The sequence below is a fragment of the Leuciscus leuciscus genome (assembly GCF_965113295.1).
Source record: "Leuciscus leuciscus genome assembly, chromosome: 3".
NCBI lineage: Eukaryota > Metazoa > Chordata > Actinopteri > Cypriniformes > Leuciscidae > Leuciscus > Leuciscus leuciscus.
In genome coordinates, this window is record NC_138727.1 from 6,263,542 (window position 1) to 6,288,062 (window position 24,521).

Here is a 24,521-nt window from a genome sequence, read left to right on the forward strand (position 1 = left end):
TATATTTACTGTTGGGGAATATCATTTGATGTGTAACATCATATTAGATCCATGCGGTACAGTAGGTCTTAATATTGTGGTATCATGGGGAAAAAAGTTGAATAAAATTTTTTTTCTATAGATATTTGGGTTTGACTTGGTGTTATTACCAGGGATTTTAAGGTATGGTTGCTAGGTGATTTTGTTTTGGAACCTTCAGAAAACTTTAACTCGATTTTTCTCAAAATTGACTTTGAGCTACACCTGTTTGAAGTCGATAGAGTCAGCAATCATGTTTTGTCCGATTCCAACAAATCATACATCATTTTGAAGGTGTTTTAATAGGGAATGTGAAAATAAATTTGCTTAAAATGTGCTCATTGCATATCTTGTGGTCATGTCCAAAATTAAGAAATTACTGGAAAGATATATTTGATGCCCTTAAAGAAATCTTCCATTATGAAATCCCAGAAGACCCCATAATAGCCCTTCTAGGTGTGCGTCCAGAGGGCCTTGAGGGTAGAGCTAAAATATATTTATTACAAATTTTACTTGCTGCAGCCATTAAGTGTATTACATGCAGATGGTTCAAACCTGACCCTCCATCATACAATGCCTGGATTCAAAAAGTATGGGAGTTGATCATGAGTTATACTGTCATATCCACCCTGTGTTCATCTCTGCCTTTCTCCATTTCTTTATTTTTATTTCTTTATTTCTTTATTTTATTATTATTTATTTTTTCCTCCCCCTGTACTAGGTGTATTTTTTTTTCATTCTCTGTATAATGTGTACGATATAATTAAGTTTTGAAGAATTGTCAATATTATGGAAACATAATGGACTAACATGTTAAAACTCAATGCCATACTGTATTGTATGTAATGCTGTGGTTTTAAATAAAAATGTGCTCATTGCGACTCATTTTTCCAGCACGGGTCACACTAAACGACGCTCTCATCAGAGTAGACGGCATCGGTATGTTTGTTAACAATATATTGCTTTAACAGTATTTCAAACTTCTTTTTACCCCTAAGCAAAGAACGAAAAAGAACTTCACTGTGAGTTTATCACAAAATGAATCTTTGCTTCTCCACACACCCCTTCAATTTCTTCTCCTTCATTTTAAATTTAGATGTTTACTTTGCATTTATGTATAAGGTTCGCAACTTAATTAAAACAATATTTGAACTCCATAACCTTAGAGCTATTGCTTATTTCACATATTCTCAAACCAGCATATCACAAAGGGCATTCTGGGTTGAGCGAGCGAGCGGCCCTGAGCAGAATCTTCAGAAAGGCGCTCTGGAGGAAATATTACCACTCTCCTCACATGCTCTGGTAGGAACTAACAGTACAGCAACTTTCTGTGACCTCCAGCAATTTAATCAATGCATGTGAGGCTTATGAGCACTTACCAGGAGCAGCTTCGTACATACGGCTGTTCGCTGTGGATGGTGGCATGGAACTGTTGGTGTAGTTGCTGTTAGGATGATGATGAACAGGTGAGTCGTTTCTAGGGAGAGATTGACTGTCTTCCTGAATTTCCTAGAAGAGAGCAAAATTTTGAGAGAATTAATGATCTGGAAGATGCTAATGGGGAGAAAGGCTTGACAACAAACACAGACATTTTTAAAGCATGGTGACAAACGTCCATATCTGTTCCATGTTTGGCTCATGCTGTCAGACTGTCAACAAGAGGAAACTTGCCATGCAGTACAATAAAACAAGGTAAAGGAATTGGAGTTCACTCAAAAATGGTTTACTTACTCTCAACTTACCCTCACATGCATGCATGAAATGTATTGAAATTTACATTCAAGTGTATTCACATAATGGAGTGAAAGACTGGAAAAAAACTGGAAAAGAGGGCAACTCTCTGAGAGAACAAAGGAAATTAACATTTGAACTCACTCTTGTGCACCATTCGAGACGCAAGTCTCACCTCAGCATCATCCTAATCTCCATCTCTTTCCCTCTTCCCCCATTCCTTCTCTCTCATGCTGAGATCACCAAAATTCACCCAAGAATCTATATGGTTTAATGTATCATACAGAATTACACGTTTGGTATCATTTGAAATGTCTCAGTGCGACTGGTACAAAGGTCTCATTCACAAAGAAGTAAACCAAAAGGTAATAAGGTATTTAAGAGTTTAGAGATCACTCGGACACAGAAGAGGGTGTGTCTTCCAGGCAAATGGCCTCCTGCTCCCGAAAGGTGTAAACTCTGAATGCAAATTCCCATTGTTAGTAAATGTTTCCATGTGAAAGATGTTTCTGTCTTGGTCTGGGTATATAATGAATTGCAACAAGAGGCTCTGGGCGATTTGTAGCTCAAATTAGCCTGTGATGCTGAGAGTGGCCGAGACTCTCAGCATCATGTATTTTCTAATGTCAGGTTCGCATCCTTTCTCTTTATTCCAGAGCATTTGATGTTTTGTATTTATTATCTTTGAACTGATTATGAAATTTGGCATGATATATTTACCTGACATAATAAATTGTTACATTTGATTTTATTCCGACTGAATCTTAAATTGTTTTCCCAAGTAGATTAAACGGATTCGTATGTTACCGCAAGTTTTGCGACAGATTAGTGAAAACTAATATCTGGCACTAATTCAAGTGTACGTGTTTTGCAAAGACAAGAAGTGAATTTCCGTTTAGGGCAGCAAAAGTGCTGCTTGACCAACCTAAATCTGGGTGTGTCTTACCTCTGTTTTAGTTTAATGTTACTTTAGATAAGTGTACGTGGGAAACCACGGCATCGCCAACCCAAAGCTATAATAAGACGAGTAAAGTTGGTTGACTTATATCTGTAGTAGTGGCCAATTGTATGCAATCACTGGGGCTATACCAAAGTATCTTTGATTGTGTAAGCGTGAATGCGACCGATCTCAGGTATATAGCAATTACCTCTGTTTAGTGACCGAAGCTGGCGAGATTGTGATCATGAGACCCACGTTAAACAAGACGTGAGGACCTCTGAGCGACATAGCTTCCTAATAGGAACGGGTAAAATATAAGTAAAGAGTTAAATAGAACAATCAAATGTATTGCTAAACTATTATAATACTGACCAATAACCAATTGGCAATATAACTTAAATTTGAGGTCATGATAAAATGGAGTCAGATATAAAATGGAGTCAGATAAAAGCTTAAATGGAATTAAATTACTTTGCCACGCGGAAAGATAGTAACACGCAGAGACCTTCACTCGTTCTGGCGGAAACACCCATTTGGACCAATAAACGGGTTTACATGAGCGTAAATAAACATTTAGTTTTTTTCCAAGTCTTGTCATTTTCATCAAAAGTAGCACGACACATGATGCTCCATACCTGAATGCAAGCAACCTACACTACCGCTCAAAAGTTTTGGATCTGTATATTTTTTTGAGGTGGGAAATAAATAAATACTCTTATTCAGAAATGATGCATTAAATTGACCTACAGTGACAGTAAAGACATTGATAATGTTACAAAAGATTTGAATTTCAAATAAATGTTGTTCTTTTGAACTTTATATTCATCGAAATATTAAAATGACAACATGGTTTTAAACATGGATAATAATAATAATAAATGTTTTCTGAGCAGCAAATTAGCATATCAGAATGATTTCTGAAGGGTCATGTGACACTGAAGACTGGAGTAATGATGCTTCGCATCACAGCGAAGCAAAATTTTTATTTATTTTAAATTGTAATATTTAACAACATTAATATTTTTACTGTCATTTGGTCAAATAAATGCAGCTTTGGTGACCATAAAAGTATTTTACTTTTTTTTTTAAAAACCTTACGAACCCCAAACTTTTCAGTGGTAGTGTAAAAATGTGCATGTTTTGATGGAAACCTGCAGAGACTTAAAGACATTGACATCTCAAAAAAAATTGTGAGAAAACTACCCTGATCTAGAAAAAAAATAAAAAATAAAAAAAATCTGTTGAAAACAAACTGTAAATGACAAAAGGATAAAAGCAACCCTGACATATTTAGAAATATTCATAAGCCAAAGGCAATCCTGCCAGACAGTACTAGTCAAGACAGATACGGGAACATGTGTCAATATGAAGACGTGAGGCCACCGAATGACGCGTCCTGATGGATTCTTCTCAGACGACAAAGGAGCTACAGCTGTCACAGTATGGACGGCTAACCCAGAGGAGGAACACTGTAGACTTTATACTGTCATACAAACCACATGCTACAAACGCAAACACACTACTCACAGCTCAGGCTCACTGGACGGACATGAAAGGTATTAGGATATCACCATATCAAAGTGTGCTTAAATGCATTCATACCGTACTATTCCACATGGCGGGGAGAAACAGATGAAAGCCTCGTTCTTTTGTTCCGACGTTAAGCCTCAGCTGGAGGACAGTCATTAGCGGGGATGATGGTTCTTTACACGTGGAAACGTCACTCTTGTCATCTGCCTCCTGCTCGCTGTCTCTCCAGACGCACAGGAATCATCAATGGACCAAACACAACTGATTCCCAGGCTCTCTTTCTCCTCAGAGATTATGTTTGTCATAAAAACGACTCTAAACCCCCCCTATGCTGAGACTAAGCTAAAAAAAATGTTCACTGTCTTTTACTGTGATCTGTGCCTTGACAATGGTTAACGTAGGCATGTGTCTAACACAAAAATAGAGAGCTGGCAGGAAAATATCAAAAGGTACTTGAAGAATGATGGGACAGCGACTGCTAGAATCCAGACGGAGGGAAACTAAAAATGAAAAGTCAATTTAAACAGTCGAAATTATTGATTTACATGTTCACCTCCAACCGACTTCTACCGCTGCATCGTCCTTATTAGCGTCCTTCACTAGTACTAATCTTGCAAAACTAGTACTAAATCTAATCTTGCATGCAGCACTATGTCTGAAACAGACATGAATGACATCTCAAATCATGTGGCTTGAGTAGAAGAATTAATTTTGCCTGGTGGATGATAAAATGCAACCACAAAATAAAAACAACCACCTAGAGCGCCCTAGTAGCAACTGCATTACAATGCCTTGACAAGCACTAGCATCTGAAGAAAATGCCAATTTCTCCTTGCATCGGTCAACATGTCTATAACATGATCATATTGTCATTCAGTGAAATATCATTTTGGTTTTTGGAGTACAACTCCCACAACAACACACACACACACACACAGAGAATCTCTCTGACATCTTCAAAGACTGTGCTGCACGTCTTAATCAGACAACAATGACAAGGGAGCTTGGGTCCACCGCCGAAGACAAAGAGCCAACAAAACAAGCCCCTAAACCCATGGATGTCTCCTCCCCTCTTCACACGGGCAACAGTGAGAGGGTGAGCTGAGGTGAGGGACCCTCAGGGTAGCCCCGGGCAGCCTTTCATTAAAACCCCAAATTTGCCTTTCATTCATGGTACCCATGGCGTAATCTGATTAACTTGCTGAGCAAGAGGAGATCCAGCGAGGTAACGGGATTAGATATCAGACTGGGCGGGAAGAAACAGGAAGGAGAAGAACGAGGAAGGAGGAACAAAGATGGAGGTTTCACATGAGATCATTGTACTCTAAAGTACTCTACTGTGCAATAGTTTGCTTTTCTTTTTAAAGAAATTAACACTTTTATTCAGCAAGGATGCATTAAATGGATTAAATTTCAAATAAATGCTGTTCTTTTGAACTTTCTATTCATTTAAGAATCCTGTAAAATAATGCATCACGATTTCCTCAAAAATATTGTGCCGTTTTCAACATTGATAATAATTCGAATCGTTTCTTGAGCAGCAAATCAGCATATTAGAATGATTTCTGAAGGATCATGTGACTGGAGTAATTCAGCTTTGAAATCACAGGAATAAATTAGATTTTAAAATATATGCAAATAGAATAGTTCCTTTAAATTGTAATAATATTTCACAATATTACTGTTTTTACTGTATTTTTCTATCCAATACATGCAGCCTTGGTGAGTATAAGAGACTTCTTTGAAAAACATTAAACGATCTTACTGACCCCAAACTTTTGTACAGTAGCGATAATTACAGAAAATAATAAAATAAAATTATTAAAAATTATTACCAAAAAGTGCTGTGCTGGTACCATGGTACATTGATGGAATACTTTGAATATACCATTGTATGAAAATTCACTTTTTTGTCTAATATTAATCTAGTATTACCAAAGTCCAAAAATCCATGATAATACCATGTTAATTGGTTCTATACTTTTTTATTATTATTTTGATTTCAGTATTTTTTCTTGAATTGAGGAACCATCTCATTAAGTTTAGTCCACAAACACTTTTGATTCTCTAACCTCCCACTCCGTTCTCTTATCACTCAGCTCTGTCTGGGTGATTAATGGCATATTGATCGCTCCGTCTGCATGTGATTAATGAAGAATGCATCGCAGCGACACATCACCTTCTATTGAGCGTCATTACCGCCCGCACCGATCACCATCTTTCTACCACTAGATTGGGTTGAGGATAAGCTAATGTTCCCCAATAATACTCCAGTCTTCACCCACCCAAAGTCAGACCGCTGAAAGTGGAGTCAATAACTATTTGTCTTCATTTTCATTGGACGTTGATGAGAAGCTGTCGGAATTGATGAACCATCCCAGTTTAACCTTGGATACAAAGACTTTAAATTCAAATCAAGTCACATTTGAATACTTCTAAGCATTTAGAAACTTTACCATGTGACCTCGGGAAGATCAAAAGAAAAACTTCCGGCAGTTTTTTTTATTATCTCTTGGTTGAAAAATTATGTTTTAGTGAGCTGCCGACTCATGGAAATTGATCCACCTCCCCAACAAAATGTGCGTTAACACTAGTTCCCATAAAAGAAAGGAAAAAACATATACTGAATATGACCCTATTTCTGAAAAAATATGCTTAGATAACAAAGACACCTATTTCCTGAAGTGATCAATATTTTTCCATATATACAACTGGAGTTACCGGTATGTAAAATTTTATTTTAATTTTTTTGCTGACTTGTCTGATTTCATCATGTGAAACCGCATCTATTATCAAGGATATCATCATGCAGGGTCTTTAATACACAGAGTGACTCCTTAAACTTACCACCACATTAACAAAAGGGGGACCCCAGTGAACATGGCGGACCCCCTGAAACACATGTAAAACTGGCAATATTAAAAGAGGGAAAAACTTCTGAGCGAGTGTCCCATTAATGCAAGCACAAACAAAACCTATATATACACTGAAGACCTAAAGACACTGAAGGTTTCAAACAGGTGTTTAGTGGAAATGCATGGGTTAACATTGCATATTGTAAGTGCCTATAAGAGAATATAGACTCAATTGAAATGCATTGATCTGATGCAATGTTATGCTTCTCAGATTCTTGCTTTCTAATGCTTTCTCATTCTTAAATATAATGTTCACCTGTAATTTTCAGTTTAATATTTCATTTTTTGTGATTTTCGGAATATTTTGATCAGATATAGCATATACACTACCGTTCAAATGTTTGGGGTCATTATTATAATAATTTTTTATGTTTCTCAAAGAAGTCCAGTGCTCACCAATAATGCATTTATTTAATTATAAATACAGTAAAAAAAAAAAAAAATTTTTTAATATATAATTAGTTTCTCTAGTATATTTCAAAATGTTTTTAATTCCTGTGATGCAAAGCTGAATTTTCAGCATTATTCATTCAGAATCCTTGAGATCCTTCAGAAATAATTATAATATGCTGATTTGCTGCTCAAGAAACATTTCTTATTATTATCAATGTTGAAAACAGTTGTGCTGCTTAAATATGTTTGTAAAAACAGTGATAAATGTAAGGATTATTTGATTCATAGAAAGTTCAAAAGAACAGCATTTATTTTATAGATGTTCTTTACTGTCACTGTCAATTTAATGCATTTTTGCTGAATAAAAATATAAATAAATACATTTAAAAAATACATATTAAAAAAATCTTACAGACCCAAAACTTTTTAAACGGTAGTGTACACACTGCTTACACAACTCTATCTAGCAACTCTTAAAGTTTAAGAACTGGATAAATCTCTCAAAAGCTGAAAGAAAGAAAAGTATGACAACACATGCTCTTTAGAGAACAGAGAAGATCCAGGAAGAAAAGCCCAGAGGGTTAAAAGGAAACAGAGTGCATGCAAAGATTTGAGATTATTTTATTCAATAAGAAAACTTCAGCGATACAGAAAAGAAGTAAAAGAAAAGCAGACATTGACAAGTATATGTTCCATTAATAAATAAGTGAAAATAGTACATGAATATACTGTACAAGCATGTGCACGAAGTTAGTATAAAAGCAGGAAGCAGGAGAGAAGAACAAGCGCTTTCTCGTGAAGTCAAGGAAAAACAAGGAAAAGAACAATCTTCAACGTGTAACAAAAATAATAAAAAAATGGATCTATACTGATTTAATTTCAAGGACCTCCATCCCAATGTCCACAATGATACTGCAATAACTCACATGGCAACTCATATAACAGACCCCAATTTTGTTTGGCTTTTTTAACTGGGACAATGAGCTTTTTATTGGCACACAGCTTTTTAATCAGAAGCCTATGTTCTGTGCTCCTTGTAGGATAACAACAGTATTTAAAGTAATTTAAATCTTAGAATAAGGAGGAAGTCAAAACAATTTTTCCCCTTTCAGCCACAGCGTGTGTGTGTGTGTTTCCTTGTGCACAATAGCTAAGGCCCTGTTTGCACCTGGAATTAAGATGCGTTTTGGTCGATCGGATCACAAGTGGACGACGCTAAATACAGGTGTAAACGGGGTCTAAAAATATTTGAGCTTGTCCACTTTCAACCACGCATTCAACTGGATTGCTTTCGTAGCGTAAACACTCATGTGGTCGAATGCGTTCGAACAGCCACAAAAGACCGTCTTCTCTCCCCCTACTGGCTTACATTATTGGAAGAGCGCTAGCCAGACGGGATTTAACTTTGTCGGCATTCAGATCCAAGTTTGGTTTGAAGAAGTAAAATGTACCAAGCACAATGTTCTCTCACCATTCCTGATTTCTAATTAGTGGTCGAGCGATATATCGCCAAGGCCGATATTTGGCACTTTTAAAATATCGGCAGATAAGTTTTTCTGATTGGCCGATGTGTTGGAAGCGGGACTTTTATTTTGACGCCGCTCCAGACTTTTATTTTGACGGGCGTCGCTGAGAACACCAGCGCCTGAGAAGAGAACGGCAGCGCCTGATCACACACACAGCGCTCACTCACATTCTCCGTCTTCATTAGTTTACGATCTCTGTCAGTCTAATACTTTGTTAGAAAGAACTGGTAAACAAAGAAAGTAAATGGTATGCGAAAAAGTAAAGTGTTGCTTTTATATTATTTGTTACAGAAAAGGCAAACAATCAGGCTAAAATACTTTCTCATTTACTGTCAACATTCAGCAAATGGGCATCTACATCACTTAAACAAATCTCTGAATATCTAATAAACATTTAATTTCACAAACCCTGCAGATTTAATGGAATTCAGCTGTGATATCTTATGAAGTGTGCATTTGTCGCCTGATAAACGTGTTAGTGCGAGTGACGGTCGGTCCGTGCGAAGTGAGTGAATGCGAACAGAAGATCAGCTTCACAGGAGACGTGATCGAAAAACTTTAAATCCTTCATTTTAAAATATGCTGTGCTATATCCAGTTGCCCACTGTGTCATATTCATATCGTTTTCACTGTGTGCTGTATGTAATATTAGCGTTACCTTGTCTTTATTTGAAAAAAATATGATTACCAGTGCGCACAATATGACCAGATTACTGAGTGCAATGTTACAGTGTTTACTTACTTTTTATTCACATATTCATATATTTTTAAACAATTACTTTATTTGTGAAAAATACTGTAATAGGATTGCAGATTCAAGAAGTTGCCATCTAAAGTATAAGCATGTTTATTTTAAAGATTTGTTTTTAAATTTATTTCAAATGTATAAAATATTGATTAAAATAAATATATAATAAAAATATATCGGCCATCGGCCATTCTGCTCTCTAAGATATCGGCATCGGCCATCAAAAAACCAATATCGGTCGACCACTATTTCTAACACACTTACAGCGCAGAAACTAAATCTGCTGCTCTCCGTATGTTTTCCGTTTAGTTCCCCTTTTGTGTTTATATGTAAATTGCGAGAGCTTATTTTGTCCATTAGATTGAAAGGTTTGAAAAACCCATACATTTACCCGCCCATAGACCCTCCCCTTAAAGATATCAGGACAGAAGTGCTTGAAAGTGGACAAAAGAGACAGATTAAGGTATGAACAGGAATGTGTCTGCCTCGTCTACATGTGATCAGATCGACCAAAACACATCTTAATACCAGGTGTAAACAGGGCCTACCATTCAGAGGTCACCTGATAGCCTGTGATGCCGATAGTGGTGATGCCGGTGGGCTGTGGTCAGTGACCTGGGTTCAGAGGCCCTGCGGGTAAGCGGTCTGTAGTGGTACACATGGTACGGTACAGGTACTGGGCATACCTGTGCAGGCGAGCGCTCCAGAGCACGCAGAACCACCAGCTGGATGGTTCCTCTCATGTTCCCTTCAGTCGACATGGAGTACCGCAGGGTTTCCATGGCATCGTGGTTGGAGCGTCCGATCAGGGATTCACTGTTAACAGCTACCAGCTGGTCATTGATACGCAAGCGACCATCCTGCAAACAAGGCAAGACAAACACCAATGTTACTCAACACGGAGAGCTACTCAGAATTTATAGTAGTTAAACGTCTGTGGAAAAAAGTATTTTCTAAAAAGTCGTCATCTAATAACTACATTAAGCACTACACTAACTTTATTAAAGTTTGTACTATTTTTATTATTGAGTCCCAAATCATAGTGGTTATAAACATATTAATATTTTTAATGCACTTATATTTTTACTGTAGTACTACTGTACACACTCATATACATTATATGTGACCCTGGATCACAAAACCAGGTATATTTGTGGCAATAGCCAACAAAACATTGTATGGGTCAAAATTATAGATTTTTCTTTTATGCCAAAAATCATTAGGATTTTAAGTGAAGATCATGTTCCATGAAGATATTTTGTAAATTTCACACCTTAAATATATAAAACATTTATTTTTGTGAATGGATGCAGCACTATCGCCAATAGAAATGGACAACTTTAAAGGCGATTTTCTCAATATTTAGATTTTTCTGTACCCTCAGATTCCAGATTTTCAATAGTTATATCTCGGCCAAATATTGTCCTATCCTAACAAACCATACATCAATGGAAAGATTATGTATTCAGCTTTCAGATGATGTATAAATCTCAATTTAAAAAAAATTACACATACGACTGGTTTTGTGGTCCAGGGTCACATATTATACATTATTATATACAAATTATATATATATATATATATATATATATATATATATATATATATATATTTAAAATAGGTAGATATATACATTAATTTACCTACAGATTCAGTGCCAAAATTAAATAATAATAAAAAAAACTGAACTACACCATAGTACTAGTTATAGATGTATTGAAAAGCTCTTAAATTTTCACTATAATAAGATATATAATTTTCCTATAAATTCAATGGCATATTTCAAATTAAATATAAAAAATAAAAATACCAAATGAAACAAAACCTCAATAAAAACAATTATAAATCATCATGGCAGTGCTTACATTTTCAATGTAAGATAATATAATTTACCAATAAATTCAGAGCAGAATTTAAAATTAAATATAAAAAAACTGAATGAAAAAAATACAATTAATTTCATAGTACTAGATACAGACAGATTAATACGATTAAAAGTTCTTAAATGTTTTTTATAACTATAATATATAAAATGTACCTATATATCAAGAGCAGTATAATTAAGCACAAAAAAATAACTAAAAGAAATGTAATACAAAAACACTGTAATAACATACACATCTCATTCAAGATGACAGCATTAAATATACTTTTAACCCGATGTGTGAACGAACTGTTCTTTTGAATCTGTACTTTTCAATGAACCTCCACTATTTACTCTTAACTGTCACGTTACAACATGTAGTTAAGTTAGTAGCAGTGCTACTTTTAGCTAGCTACTCCCAGCACTAACGCCCTATAGTGTGATTTAAAAACATTTATGCAGTGTCTAGCCCCACTGTTAAATGTTTAATGCATCCCAGTATGAATCCAGATACAATTACAGATGCATATCATTAGTGTGAAAGGACCAGGCCGGAGTGAATTGGATTAAGGTTCACAGCTGTGGTTTCCTAAATAAAACTCAGCTGAGGAGGAACAAAAGAGATTAGCAGCTAAAAGCCACTGGAGCCGCTAAAGACTCCTGAGAGTCTGTGTCACGGCGGATGATCCTGACCCTAGAGCGGGGGTCACTGACCGCAGACCACTGATACCGACCTGGGAGGGGGGGTCTCAGGCAGAACGGACACAAACACTTGTGCCCGTCTATTGAGAAAACATACTCATGCATACACAAGCAGAGCGTCTGGAAGATCACAACCCAAGACGGCTTTTTAAAGCCCTCGTGAAGGACGCCACCTCATGAAGATAGCTCCAAAGATAGCCTACGACATGTTTTTTTCTTTATTACTAAGCAGAGTAATTGCATTCCGATCATTTATTCTAGAAATTATGGAGCTTTTAAATTCATGCCCATTTTATCTCAATCTTGGAGTGCTTGAGGAGCAACAGAATGCGAGTGAAAAGTCAAATGAAGAGCTCAGCCTTTGAAAATGTCTATTTCTTTGAGCGTCTCTCTGATGGAGGCCTGTGATGCAGCGCGCTCTCCACTGGAGTGCTGATAGGGGCCAGTAGATGTGGCCTTATCTTCACACACACACACACACACACACACACACACACACACACACACACACACACACACACACACCACCTGCTGCCTGACTGGACTGATTGAGGACAGGAGACGAGTATTCATATCTCTCTGACGACACTTGCTAAGGTTCACCTATTACAACAGATACAGCATAACCCGTAAATTCAGCATAAATCTACTTTTGTTTTGTTTTGTTTTGTTTTTTTAGTTTGAGGCCACTTTGGGTGAATCACAGTGAGCATACTATGGTGTACTCTACAAAATGTAAGCAAGATTTGTATTATTGCTTCCCAAAACATAGTGTTAATTACAAACTAATACAATATTTGGAACATTTAACAGGGCGACAACTATGCCTTATGAATGTATATTTTAGGGTGTCAAATAATTTTGTGTGAATTTATCATTCATATTACGTAAAGCAAGTGTTTACTTTGAATTTAAATAGGCCTTAAAGTAGTTAATGCAATAGTTAACATTAAATAATACACTTTTTTTTTTTTTTCACCAGTGTTGTTATTGTTCAATACAACTAAAACTATTAAATCTCCTTTTTAATTGAAATAAAGCTCAAATAATTAGATAATATATTAGATTTAAAAAAAAATACAATTTAAAAGTTGCTTTTTAAGTACTGTTTAAGTACTAAATTACTACTATTACTACAGAAAGCTAAATATAAATATTTTAAAAAACAAAATAACTAAAACACACTAAAATTAAATGAAAATATACAAGTTAATTTTAAATATTTAAAAAAACTATAGTGTAAAAATAACACTAAAATAAACATTTTAATGCATTTATTAATCTAATTATAATATATACAAATACATGTACAAATAGGTAAAATTTTTACATTTCAAGTAGAATGAACTATGTATTACGAGCAAATGTATATTTATATATATATATCTTAAAGTATGTATGTATTTAATCAATTTTAAATGATTTTTATTAGAACTGAGTGTTGTTCTGTTGCGACATGCACAGTTTTTGAGTGACTTTCATCACTGAAGCTCTGAAATGAACAGACGTTAGCGTTGACGCTGGCCGCTTTTACCTTGTTTGCGGCGCCACCGTGGATGATGGACTTGATGAAGATGCCCAGGTCTTCTCCGGTCTCTCGGGACTTGTTACCCTTCAGACTGACCCCCAGACCAGCTGAGCCGGAGTCGTTCAAAGGAACTTCAAACATCAGCTGCTCTCGCCCGTCCTCAACCAGCAGTGGACCTGACGGCTCTCCTTTCTGCAAATAACACACTTCGGTCAGCATCTCAGTTGACTTTTAAAACGCTATTAATGTGAGCATTTACCCCCAGTGCAACATCCTGCCGCATTGACTACAACTGTAAGTGGATTACTGGACATGCAATTTTTTTGCTTGCGTTTACAAACTACGCGCCGAGTCAAAATGATTGTCAGTGGTAATCGACATGTCTCAGATGCTGTCGATAGAGTTGAACTCGTATTGAACCTGGAACACTCCAATAAGATAATGGATGTAGTGAGATTAGCACACTAGTGTTTAAAATGTCGGATTTTTATTTTATTTATTTTTTATAGAAATCTTGTATGCTAACCAAGATAATATCATTACAATTGAAATTAACTGTTTTCTATTTAAATATATTTTAAAATGTAATTTATTCCTGTGATGCAGTTTTCAGTGTCACATGATCTTCGAATATAATCTAATATGCTGATTAGCTGCTCATGAATTTTTTTATTTTTTTTTGAGAACGGTTGCTTCATATTTTAAAATATACATTTATTTGATGAATAGAAAGGTCTAAAGAACAGCATTTATTTGACATAGAAATATTTTTTTTACATTATAAATGCCTTTACTGTCACTTTTGATTAAATTATTCATTTATTTAAAAAAAAAAATCTTATTCACCCTAAACTTTTGAAAGGTATTGTATATTTTAGTGATGGATCTCCGTTAAAATACAGGCAGGTTGTACACATGACCAAATGGATGGAATAATAATGGATAAATATATAAAGTAGAGTTTGGACAGAATGAATGAATGTCTAATGGTGAGGCAGGAAAACACATCGGGAGTCATTTGACTTGAACGTGAAAGGGTTCGAGCATAAGAACGTGCCAGATCAAAAGGAAACATAACAAGCTTTTGTCAGTGATTCATTCAGGAGGGCGGGGGTTGGAGAACGACACCATTTAAGATTAATAACTCATTATTGAACACACACACACACACACACACAACTACCCACACATTTCACTTCTGTTTTTGCTTTCTTTTACTGCAAAACATCATTATCAAAGAGATTAGGGGTGTCAGTGCCATGGCCTTTGACCCTTTCTCCACATCGTTTCCTCCTCCTCTCCACAATCGTATCAATAAAACCTAGCAAAAAGGCCTGGAATGAAGTGCATCGGCTAAACGCGACTGACATCCTTCTGGAAACCACATTAAACATTAGCCTGTTGCTAAGCTACTGTGGAAATGGGCCAGGGGAAAAAAGCAACAAAAATGACTTTGTAAGAGCACGAAGTTGGGCAAAAAGCATTAACTAAGAGCTAATGATGAAATATAGGAGGGGCCAATGGGGCAAAGCTTCAAGTAGTCCTTTTAGTGTGTCCTCTTACTGATGATAATGTGTCGTACATGGCCTGAGGCGGACGACAAATCGGAGTTTTAGCACACAATAAAAGGCCTGTTTGTAAGTGAGGTCAAACTTTGGTCCCAGCGAGAATATCAGATTGTCTGATGTCTCCTCACACGAGGAACGAGGGAGATGCCGCTTCGGTGGTCCTATCAACACTCGAGACTTCACATGAAGTCCTCCTGACGGCAAATACACACTCATATGCTCTCATACACACCATGTGATTAACTATTTTAACTAAAGTACATGAGTAAAAGCTGGGAAAAAAAGGTCAGTGACACTTAAAAGGCGGATTCACGTTGGGAATAAGTGGAGCGATGTGTAAACGTGAAAAAATATTTAAAAAATAACGTTAGCATTAAAGTAATTAATATGAACTGACATTGTAAGTATGATAAATATAAGTAATATTAACACTAATGACTAATATTAGTTATAGTCATTAGTGTTAATATATAATATCAATAATAACTGATATTAATATGAATACATTTTATTAGTATTAATGCTTATCAATTGATAAGTATTAACACATAATTAATATTAAATTATTATATTAATATGTATTATTAATATCAACACTAATGATTCATATTAACAAGATATTACATATGATACTAGTAGGAATTCATTTTAGTATTAAACAATTATATTAATATTAATTGGCAACATTAATAAATGTTATTAATATCAATACTATTTAATAAGTATTAACAATTGATTTAATATTAATAGTAACTGATATAATAATAATACATTTACACAACAAACATTAGTAATATCAACATTAGTAATTCATATTGAAAGGAAATTATATATTATTTTAGTATTAATAGTAGTTAATTTTAACAAATCATTAATATTAATACATGTTATTAATACTGATATTAATAGTAATAAATATAGTAATTAATAAAAAAGTCGGGTCAGTCTCGCTTAAAGAGCTTAATATTAATATTATTTAAGGAGAAACACCAGAGACTAAATTTATACTTAACGATAAAACATAACCAAGACATCCTGAGCTACAACATTTTCCATAATTGATTTGATTCACAACGCATTTTAAGAGGAAGTCTTTGAGTCATTTACACAAAAATAATCCACGGGAAATGTGTTTTGATGCCTCTGGCTAGAAGTCAATGCACCTTAACCCAGATATTGAACTAAATTAGAATTGATGTCAGAACGCCATCTGCTATTACATGAAAGCATCTACACTTTTTATATTACTCGCAGCTTTAAAAAGCGTCCATTGGCTTTTGGAAAGAAGTGGCCGTGACCCAAATAACAAATATAATTAAACAGGCCATGACAAAGCAGAACACATCCTGTGTAGGAAGAGGAATTATTACAAAGACCATCTCAAGGACTTCTACATGCTCCACCAGCTCTGTGCCCGACCTCTCTTCCTCTGAGTGCAACTGTGTGCAATGTGCTTTCTGACCCCTCCATCCTCACAGAAAACCTGAATCAAAGGGTCTACAGCAACACCCACAGCTCAAACTCCACAGACCCTTCAAACAACAAACTATACAGTTTACATTGCGATTGTAAATTGGTAACAAAAATAAAATATTCAGCTTTTACAACAAATATCTTGTCGGAAAAACATGGAATACTGGTGGTATATGGACTGGACTGGACTTGACTTGACTTGACTTGACTTGACTTGACTTGACTTGACTTGACTTGACTTGACTTGACTTGACTTGACTTGACTTGACTTGACTTGACTTGACTTGACTTGACTTGACTTGACTTGACTTGACTTGACTTGACTTTAGATGCAACACACCATGGTTCAAATAACACAACTTCTATCAAGACTTGATTTTAGATCATTTATCTTGAATACACGTGTAATTTGTCTAGTGGAATACCACAAACATCACTAAATATAGTCATTTTATCATTCTTTTAAATTAATTTTTGCAGTGCATGCCCATGTCTTGTGGGCACAAAACATTTTTACATTACATTTTAATTTGATGTATTGCTACTGGCTATCAGGTAAAATTAATATGCCGCTGAAGACATTAATTCCACCCACTGCATTCATTTAATCTCACAGTACGTGATAAACCGATGGCAATATCAGTCAGCTTAACTTTAATGCAATGCTCAAATTTAGGCCACGTTCACACTGGCAGTTTTTGGGATTGACGATCGCATTTACTTACAAGGTGTGAGTCCCGAAATGTCCCGTTCACACGGCAATCGAATACAGTCTGAAGGAACGTACAACGGGAGTGAAGCCTGTATTCTCTAACCAGGAACCATAGCCACAGTGACCAGATGCCAACGTCCATAAAACTGTAAAGTCACTTTTGACACGACAAGAGTCCAATCAAGCCACGAGTTCACCCGTCAAACCATCATTAACAACAGCAGCTTTTCTATCTGAGTGGAGAGCGGATCATTTGAGTCCTGCGTAGAGCAGCTCTGGTGGAGAACGTTTATAGTCTGTCATGCTCATTAATGTACATTTACTTAAGCCCACAGAATCTAATGCATGTCTGATTAAGTTCTACACAATAATGCAAATACACATTTACATATTAGAGATGTGCCCGAAGCGGAATACTGTTTAGAAAGGAAACGACGCATTCTACGTGGAATTGAATTCTACGCCCCTAAAGGGATATGGTGATGGGAAAAAACACGAGATGGGAGGAAAAAAAAAATATTTTAATGCTTTTGCATTCTCTCGCAATTATATAGTTGGGTAATTATATTGTGTATAATTTACGCGTATCAGGGAGCCACTATCAATATGCGGGGTATTGAAATGGCTTTTGAATACGCGCTCGCATGTAATCCATGTATAGGGAGCGGCAGTACTGGCCTCGAACTTTACAAGATATTTGTTAATGACGATCAGGATCTGTTGCGCATCAAATCCTATGACATCATCCTGTGAGTCATCTCTCCTTACTATCTTCATGTGATAAATGAAATCGGATGTGCTGTAATACATTACTACACCGACTACCACAGCAAGCCTAACCATGTCCCTTTAGGGGCTCCATGCGTTACTCATTTTCTGTGCCTTTCCAAATTCGAATATAGGCTTAAGGCACATCCTTAATAACAAAACATTACTTAAAAATTACCATATTTTTGGCCATATACTGTAGTATTCTTTCAAGTACCTTGGGCGATCAACAATCTAGATTCTACACCAGCTTGGACCAGCTAAAAACCATCTTGTGAGAGTTATAAATCAGGTAAGCTAGGCAACCATTAGATGATTATAGCTGGATTTTCCAGCAGGGCCGGACGTTTCGGCGACACACTCCTGCATCCAGGATATCCAGTCACCAACACATCAGCACCGTGACTAGATCCCAAAAGGATGATTCAGAAAAACAAGGCTTTAACTCTGTCAACGGTCTCTAAATACGTGTCACGCCGACTGCTCCATCTCCAAACAGACACATCTAGCTGCTAACAGGATGGACATTTATGGTGTCGCCCATTTCCTGTCTAAAAGACCTGCTGGATTCTAGCAGACTGTTATAAAAGATGCTTTATTTTTGCTAATGGCTGACCATCAGCCAAATCTGCCTTTTTTAATTAAGATGGTATATTTTGTGCCTGCAGTGGGTGGTTAAAGAAACCGACGAATACTGTATGACGGTGGGTGTTTATGGAGGGTATTTCAGGTTCGGATGCATTCATTGGTTGGAATGAAATATAAACACACACACACACACACACTCATATCCTTTTAAAAGGCAGATGGTGAAATCTACTCAACACTGTCATTATATCTTTTCATACTCTTCCATTCTCTGAAAAAAATATTTCTCCCGAGTGTGTCATTTTTCCTTTTGCCTGCCGTCGCATTTCTGCCATAATTTACCCTGGCTAAGCAGTGGCACAGCTAACCCACTTTGAATTTGAATAGGGTGGAAAGATGGAGAAGGTTTTTCTCTGTGAATAGATACTGCAGAGCAGCGCTTTATGACGTTTTTTTTGTGCCTAACAAGAATTAATGGTCCAATAATAGTCATTGTCACTGACATACAGCTGCTCTTCTTGAACAGATCTGGGACAGCAAACATTTAACAAAGTACAAAGCTAAATCCATAAATAAACCCCACATTTAAAAGTGCATTCGTTTTTACTAATATAAATACAAATTCTGAAAAAAAAGAACAATAATAATAATCTCAGACATCTAATTGAGGAAGTAATGCATGAGAGACATTTTTTACAGTCGGAACGATTATGAATTGTTTGGCAGCCCACATATATCACAGGTGACCCGTCCAAACCAGAAGCCTTTGATAAGCAGACACTAGAGTGTAAATGAACTGAGGATAGACAGAGACACAATGAAGGGATGTGGTCTTTCTTCCTGCGATGATGGATCTAGTGGCGCCACAAGTGCGCTTTTACTCGTTGTTTGGATTCTAACGGGGGTCTGATGTTTAGAAGCAAAATAAAGATGCTTTGAAAGGGGTCAGCGATCAACACGCCCCGCATGTAACATCTGGGAGAAGAGATGGACCAGCATCAGCCCAAGGCTTCCTGTTAAACTGCTGTGTCGTGTGTACAACTTCCTGCCACAAGCTGATTCGACACATTCAAAATAAAGGAGGGGGGGACTGATGGGGTTAGCAAAAATGTATTGAGCACATTGTTGGTTATATTATTTGCATGCATATTTTGCAAAAGTTTATTGCAAAATATGCATGCAAATAATTATACAAATATTTAGTATTTTGACAGCATAGCGAGACCAGATCGATTACGTCATTTGTGGCGCTCCATGAGAGTGAGCTTTCCCTGCAAGTTCATTTAGCCAGTACTGTAGTTTTTTACCACAAATTCAGCTATTAAACACTATTTAAACAAATTATTTTACGGATGGCTTCAATAAAAGCATATACCATCGATTAACAACCTTGGAACTCACAGTAGGTCTGTCTAAAAGTTTATAAATCATTGGTAAAAATCAATTTCCTTGTGAAAAAAAAATACTACTCGATTGTTGCACTACAGTCTTACCAGTTCTCTGGGCAAAAACTCCTCTTGTCTTCCCACCATCATTGATACGGTCTCTCCCAGTTTGGTGCTCCGCAGCATAGCCACCAGTTCCTCTTGTGTGCGTCCTGTAATGTCCACTCCATTTACCTAGAGAAAGAGAGAAAGCAATTTCCAGTAACCATCAAAACAGAGAGCAAAAATGTCCATTTACACTTTGACGAGATGGAAAACATGTCAGTATTAATTGTGTCTCTTGGCCAGGTGCAATACAAGACAGACAATTGGCCTAATTACGTCCAAAATGCATTATGCATTCTGAAACAATATATTTAGATTGCATTTAAAACAATACCTTTTAAATGCATAACTGGTCGGGGAAGAAACAGCATAATTTAATGTGCTATAAATAAGCTCTGATTTTGCATTTGCCAGGTTGTGCTCTCATGATTGCATTGACGCAGAAAGCATGTAATACCTCCAGGATACGGTCTCCAGACTTGAGCCGCCCGTCTTTAATGGCAGCTCCGCGAGGCAGAATGCTCTTGACCATAATGGGTCCTGGACCAAGAAGAGACGAGTCTCTGGTTACCACGGTAAAACCGAGGCCCTCCGTGCCTGGAGAGAGAAGAAGGCCAGAAACATTCAGCATTTATTTAATGACCCAGTGAACCAGACAAATGGGTTTCTTACCGTGTTCAACAGTGTGGAAAACAAAAGCTACACTAACTTCTGAACATCTTTTACTCTGCTTTATGATATAAAATAAGGTGCCAACAATCGAAAAAGTACATAAATGTTCCACTTACATCCCTTCCACAAGGCTCTAAAGACTTGCTAACATCCTAAGGCTCTATTCACCACAGGGAAGATCACTGAGAACATTATGCAGACTTAAATGAAAGATGTGTGATGTTCAGGTCACTTACTGTACACACTCTGATGTACAACACAAACTTCAAAAGACACAAAACTGGCAAAAGACAAAGAGATTGACTAGTTTTAGCATGAAAGTCTAAGGATGTTGACAGATATGAAGGAGAATCTGGAATGCCAGTTGGAAATACATAATTCAAAAGCTCTTATATCTTATTGGTTGTTTTTAGTGTTTTTCGACTAGAAAGAAAAATGTATACCCTTGCAAACTTTTAACTTACAGACTAAAACTTGAACTGTATATTGCAATGAATATTCCACATTTTTAATAAAAGGTTAGTAGCTCTGGAAGTTCTTATAAAAAATAAATAATAATAATAAAAAAAATCAATTGAAAGGCTTTTTGAAAAAAACTTCCTGTCAGAATGAAACTTAAAAAGGCCTGTCAGAATGAAACTTAGAATTTTCAAATTAAAAATTTCAATTTAAAGGCTCGTCGAACAAAACTGCTAATGAAAGTTCGATTTCATTTCTGTGGGGCGGAAATCTCGTATCTCCATATTTCGTCTTTTTTCACAAATCATTACTATTGGTCACTCCACATCTGTCAGTTGGTTTTGCAAATATTTAACCAATGAAAAGTATTAATTTGTGACTAAATCTCGTAACTCCATTGGATCCTCAAACTGTCAGTCAAACCTCATAACTTTGGTTTGGAGATTTTGGCCAAATGACTGAATAAACTGAGAGCCCACATAGCTAAAATAAACTTTATAACCTGTAAGTTAATGAAAATGTAATGTGATGCTGTTACTGCCTCAGATAAAACATGTATGTCCAAAATTCTCTGGTCAAAAAATCCATTTGATCTTGATTTTGGTAAAGTTTTTAAGTGTCTGACCATATATAAAGCCACAATATCAACTTTTAATTTTCTTTTTTTTTTTTCTTTTTTTTTAAAGTAGTGTTTTGGAGATACAAGGTTTCTGCCCAACAGCGAAGATTTAAAGGCTTGTCAGAATCAAAATTAGAATTCTTGAATTAAAAGTTTGACGATATGAATTTTTGACCTTCAAACTGCAACTAACATGAAAGAAACCCCAGTGTATTTTGTCTAAAGTTATATAGCATTAATTTTCAGTTTCTATAAATAATAAACTAATAAAAGCCAACATTATCAGAGTGTCACTATTATCACTGAAGTCTGGTTTAGAAATGATTGACTGCTGATATGGGTTCTAGAGAGCAAGATGGTGGATAATGGCAAAAACTGCATCAAGCTCATCCGATCCAAGATCAGGTCAAAAGGTCAATGGTACGCTGATGAAGGCTTTCAAGCACTCTGGATTGATAACCTGTGTTTAAGCTGTCGGTTTCTCTCCGTCTCCACCCCTGCTCGTTGATAAATGTTTCCTTACGGGGATTAGACAGCTCTGCACTTTAATTTCACACGTGAACACATCTACAGGAGACGGGAGATGCAGAGAGCAGGATACAGGATGAGGAGAGAGAGAGAGAGAGAGAGAGAGAGAGAGAGAGAGAGAGAGAGAGAGAGAAATGGTGTGAAAGAAGAACGATAGAAACAATGACAAAGGGTGTGGCCTGAAAAAAAAAAATGATTAGAGGAAGTGGAAGCACTGGGAAGCGGAAAAAAGAAGATGGAAGAGTGAGTCTCACTAAAACATGCAGGGTCACATTTCAAAATCAATCACAAGAGCAGGCGAAAAAATATATTTTTTGTATTTCATGCATACATATTACTATTAGGCTGTTTTTTATATTTATTGCACATATTTATTTTTTATCTTTATTGCGTAAGTATTAATATTTAGTTATTTTTATATTTACTGGATACATATATATTTTAATGTTCATCACATAGTTTATTATTTAGTCATTTTTATACCTAATGCATGTATATTTTAATATATATTATATTCATATTTATGCATTTATTGCATTTATATTTAATTATTTTTATATTCATAACATAATTTTACCATTTAAAAATACTACAAAATACTAGTATAAAAATGGCAATACAATGATTTATTTATTTTATTTTATTTTAATTTTTTTTGTAAAATAATCATAAATTAAAGGCATTACACTACCAAATAGTATCATGATACTGTATATAAATACACTTTATCTTTAACAATTTTTTATATTCTCATTTTATTGTACTGGTACTGATATTGTATTGGTAATGAGAATGATATTTATTTGTAAATGAGCTTATTTGTAATTAAATGTTGCAATGCAAGGCTTAAATTTGTATGAATAAAATATAATTATATAATGAATAAAAATAATTTATATTTTTCTTTCCTTTGATTTTGGGGTGAAATATGACCTGGACATGTTCCTGACAGGTTTCTTGAGATTCACAAAGAAACGCAATAAGAGATGAGAGAGAAAAATGAGGCTTAAAGAATCATGCTAAGATAGCGATTCCCTGGAGTCTCTCGTCTGAAGGGACACGTGAGATTACTGAAGCTGAGAATTGCTCTGTCTCTCTCTCAAACACACTTGAGGGAGAGATGTCATTGAGGATAGCGGCCAATCCAGCATACTAAAGATGGCAAATGATGAAATCTCAAGTCCCAGAAGAGCACCTGACATTAAAGTTTTAAACAATAGCAGCTGTCAATCAGCTGAGAGGAGTGATAAAGAAGGTGAGGAAAGGTGAGAGGTGAGGTTTGACTATTTAAGCTTAAAATCAACATGAAATGGCATTCACAAGCCATTTCTTCTACAGTGGCTACGTTTACATGAACAACTTTTGTTTCAGTCGGACTGAATTCATTCCGATTGATGAATCTGAATGTAGTGTTTACATGAACGCTTGCCATGTGATCGGGTTGATGTGCGCGTTTATATGTCACAAGCTTCAAATCGGAATGTATTTTCTGACATGCGCACACTCACGAATATATAGTTTCCCGCTGTTTGTGTATAATAACCATTCTCCTACATTCTTTATTTGTTTTAAAGCTACACTGTGTAGGATTTTCTCCCATCAAGTGGTGAAATTATTTATGGCTACCAACTGAATATTACTTTCTAGCCCCTCCCATTCCGAGGGCGTTTTAACTCCTACGGTGGCCGTATTATTTCAAATCTGCCGGCAGTCGTGAGTAATCTCCCCTTCGCATTCGTCACGGTGCCA

General features: G+C 36.0%; 1 protein-coding gene across 2 annotated transcripts in view; it reads right to left on the bottom strand.

The window, feature by feature from the left end:
• Nucleotides 1-24,521, bottom strand: part of pard3ba (par-3 family cell polarity regulator beta a) — a 176,255-nt gene that overhangs the window by 74,442 nt on the left and 77,292 nt on the right. For both annotated transcript variants that reach the window (XM_082163761.1, XM_082163760.1), the window contains exons 9-13: nucleotides 20,952-21,091; nucleotides 20,498-20,623; nucleotides 13,902-14,087; nucleotides 10,488-10,661; nucleotides 1,398-1,527 (exon numbers count right to left, since the gene is read on the bottom strand). In XM_082163761.1, coding sequence (XP_082019887.1) covers nucleotides 1,398-1,527; nucleotides 10,488-10,661; nucleotides 13,902-14,087; nucleotides 20,498-20,623; nucleotides 20,952-21,091 — 756 coding nt within the window. The remainder of the gene's footprint in view (nucleotides 1-1,397; nucleotides 1,528-10,487; nucleotides 10,662-13,901; nucleotides 14,088-20,497; nucleotides 20,624-20,951; nucleotides 21,092-24,521) is intronic.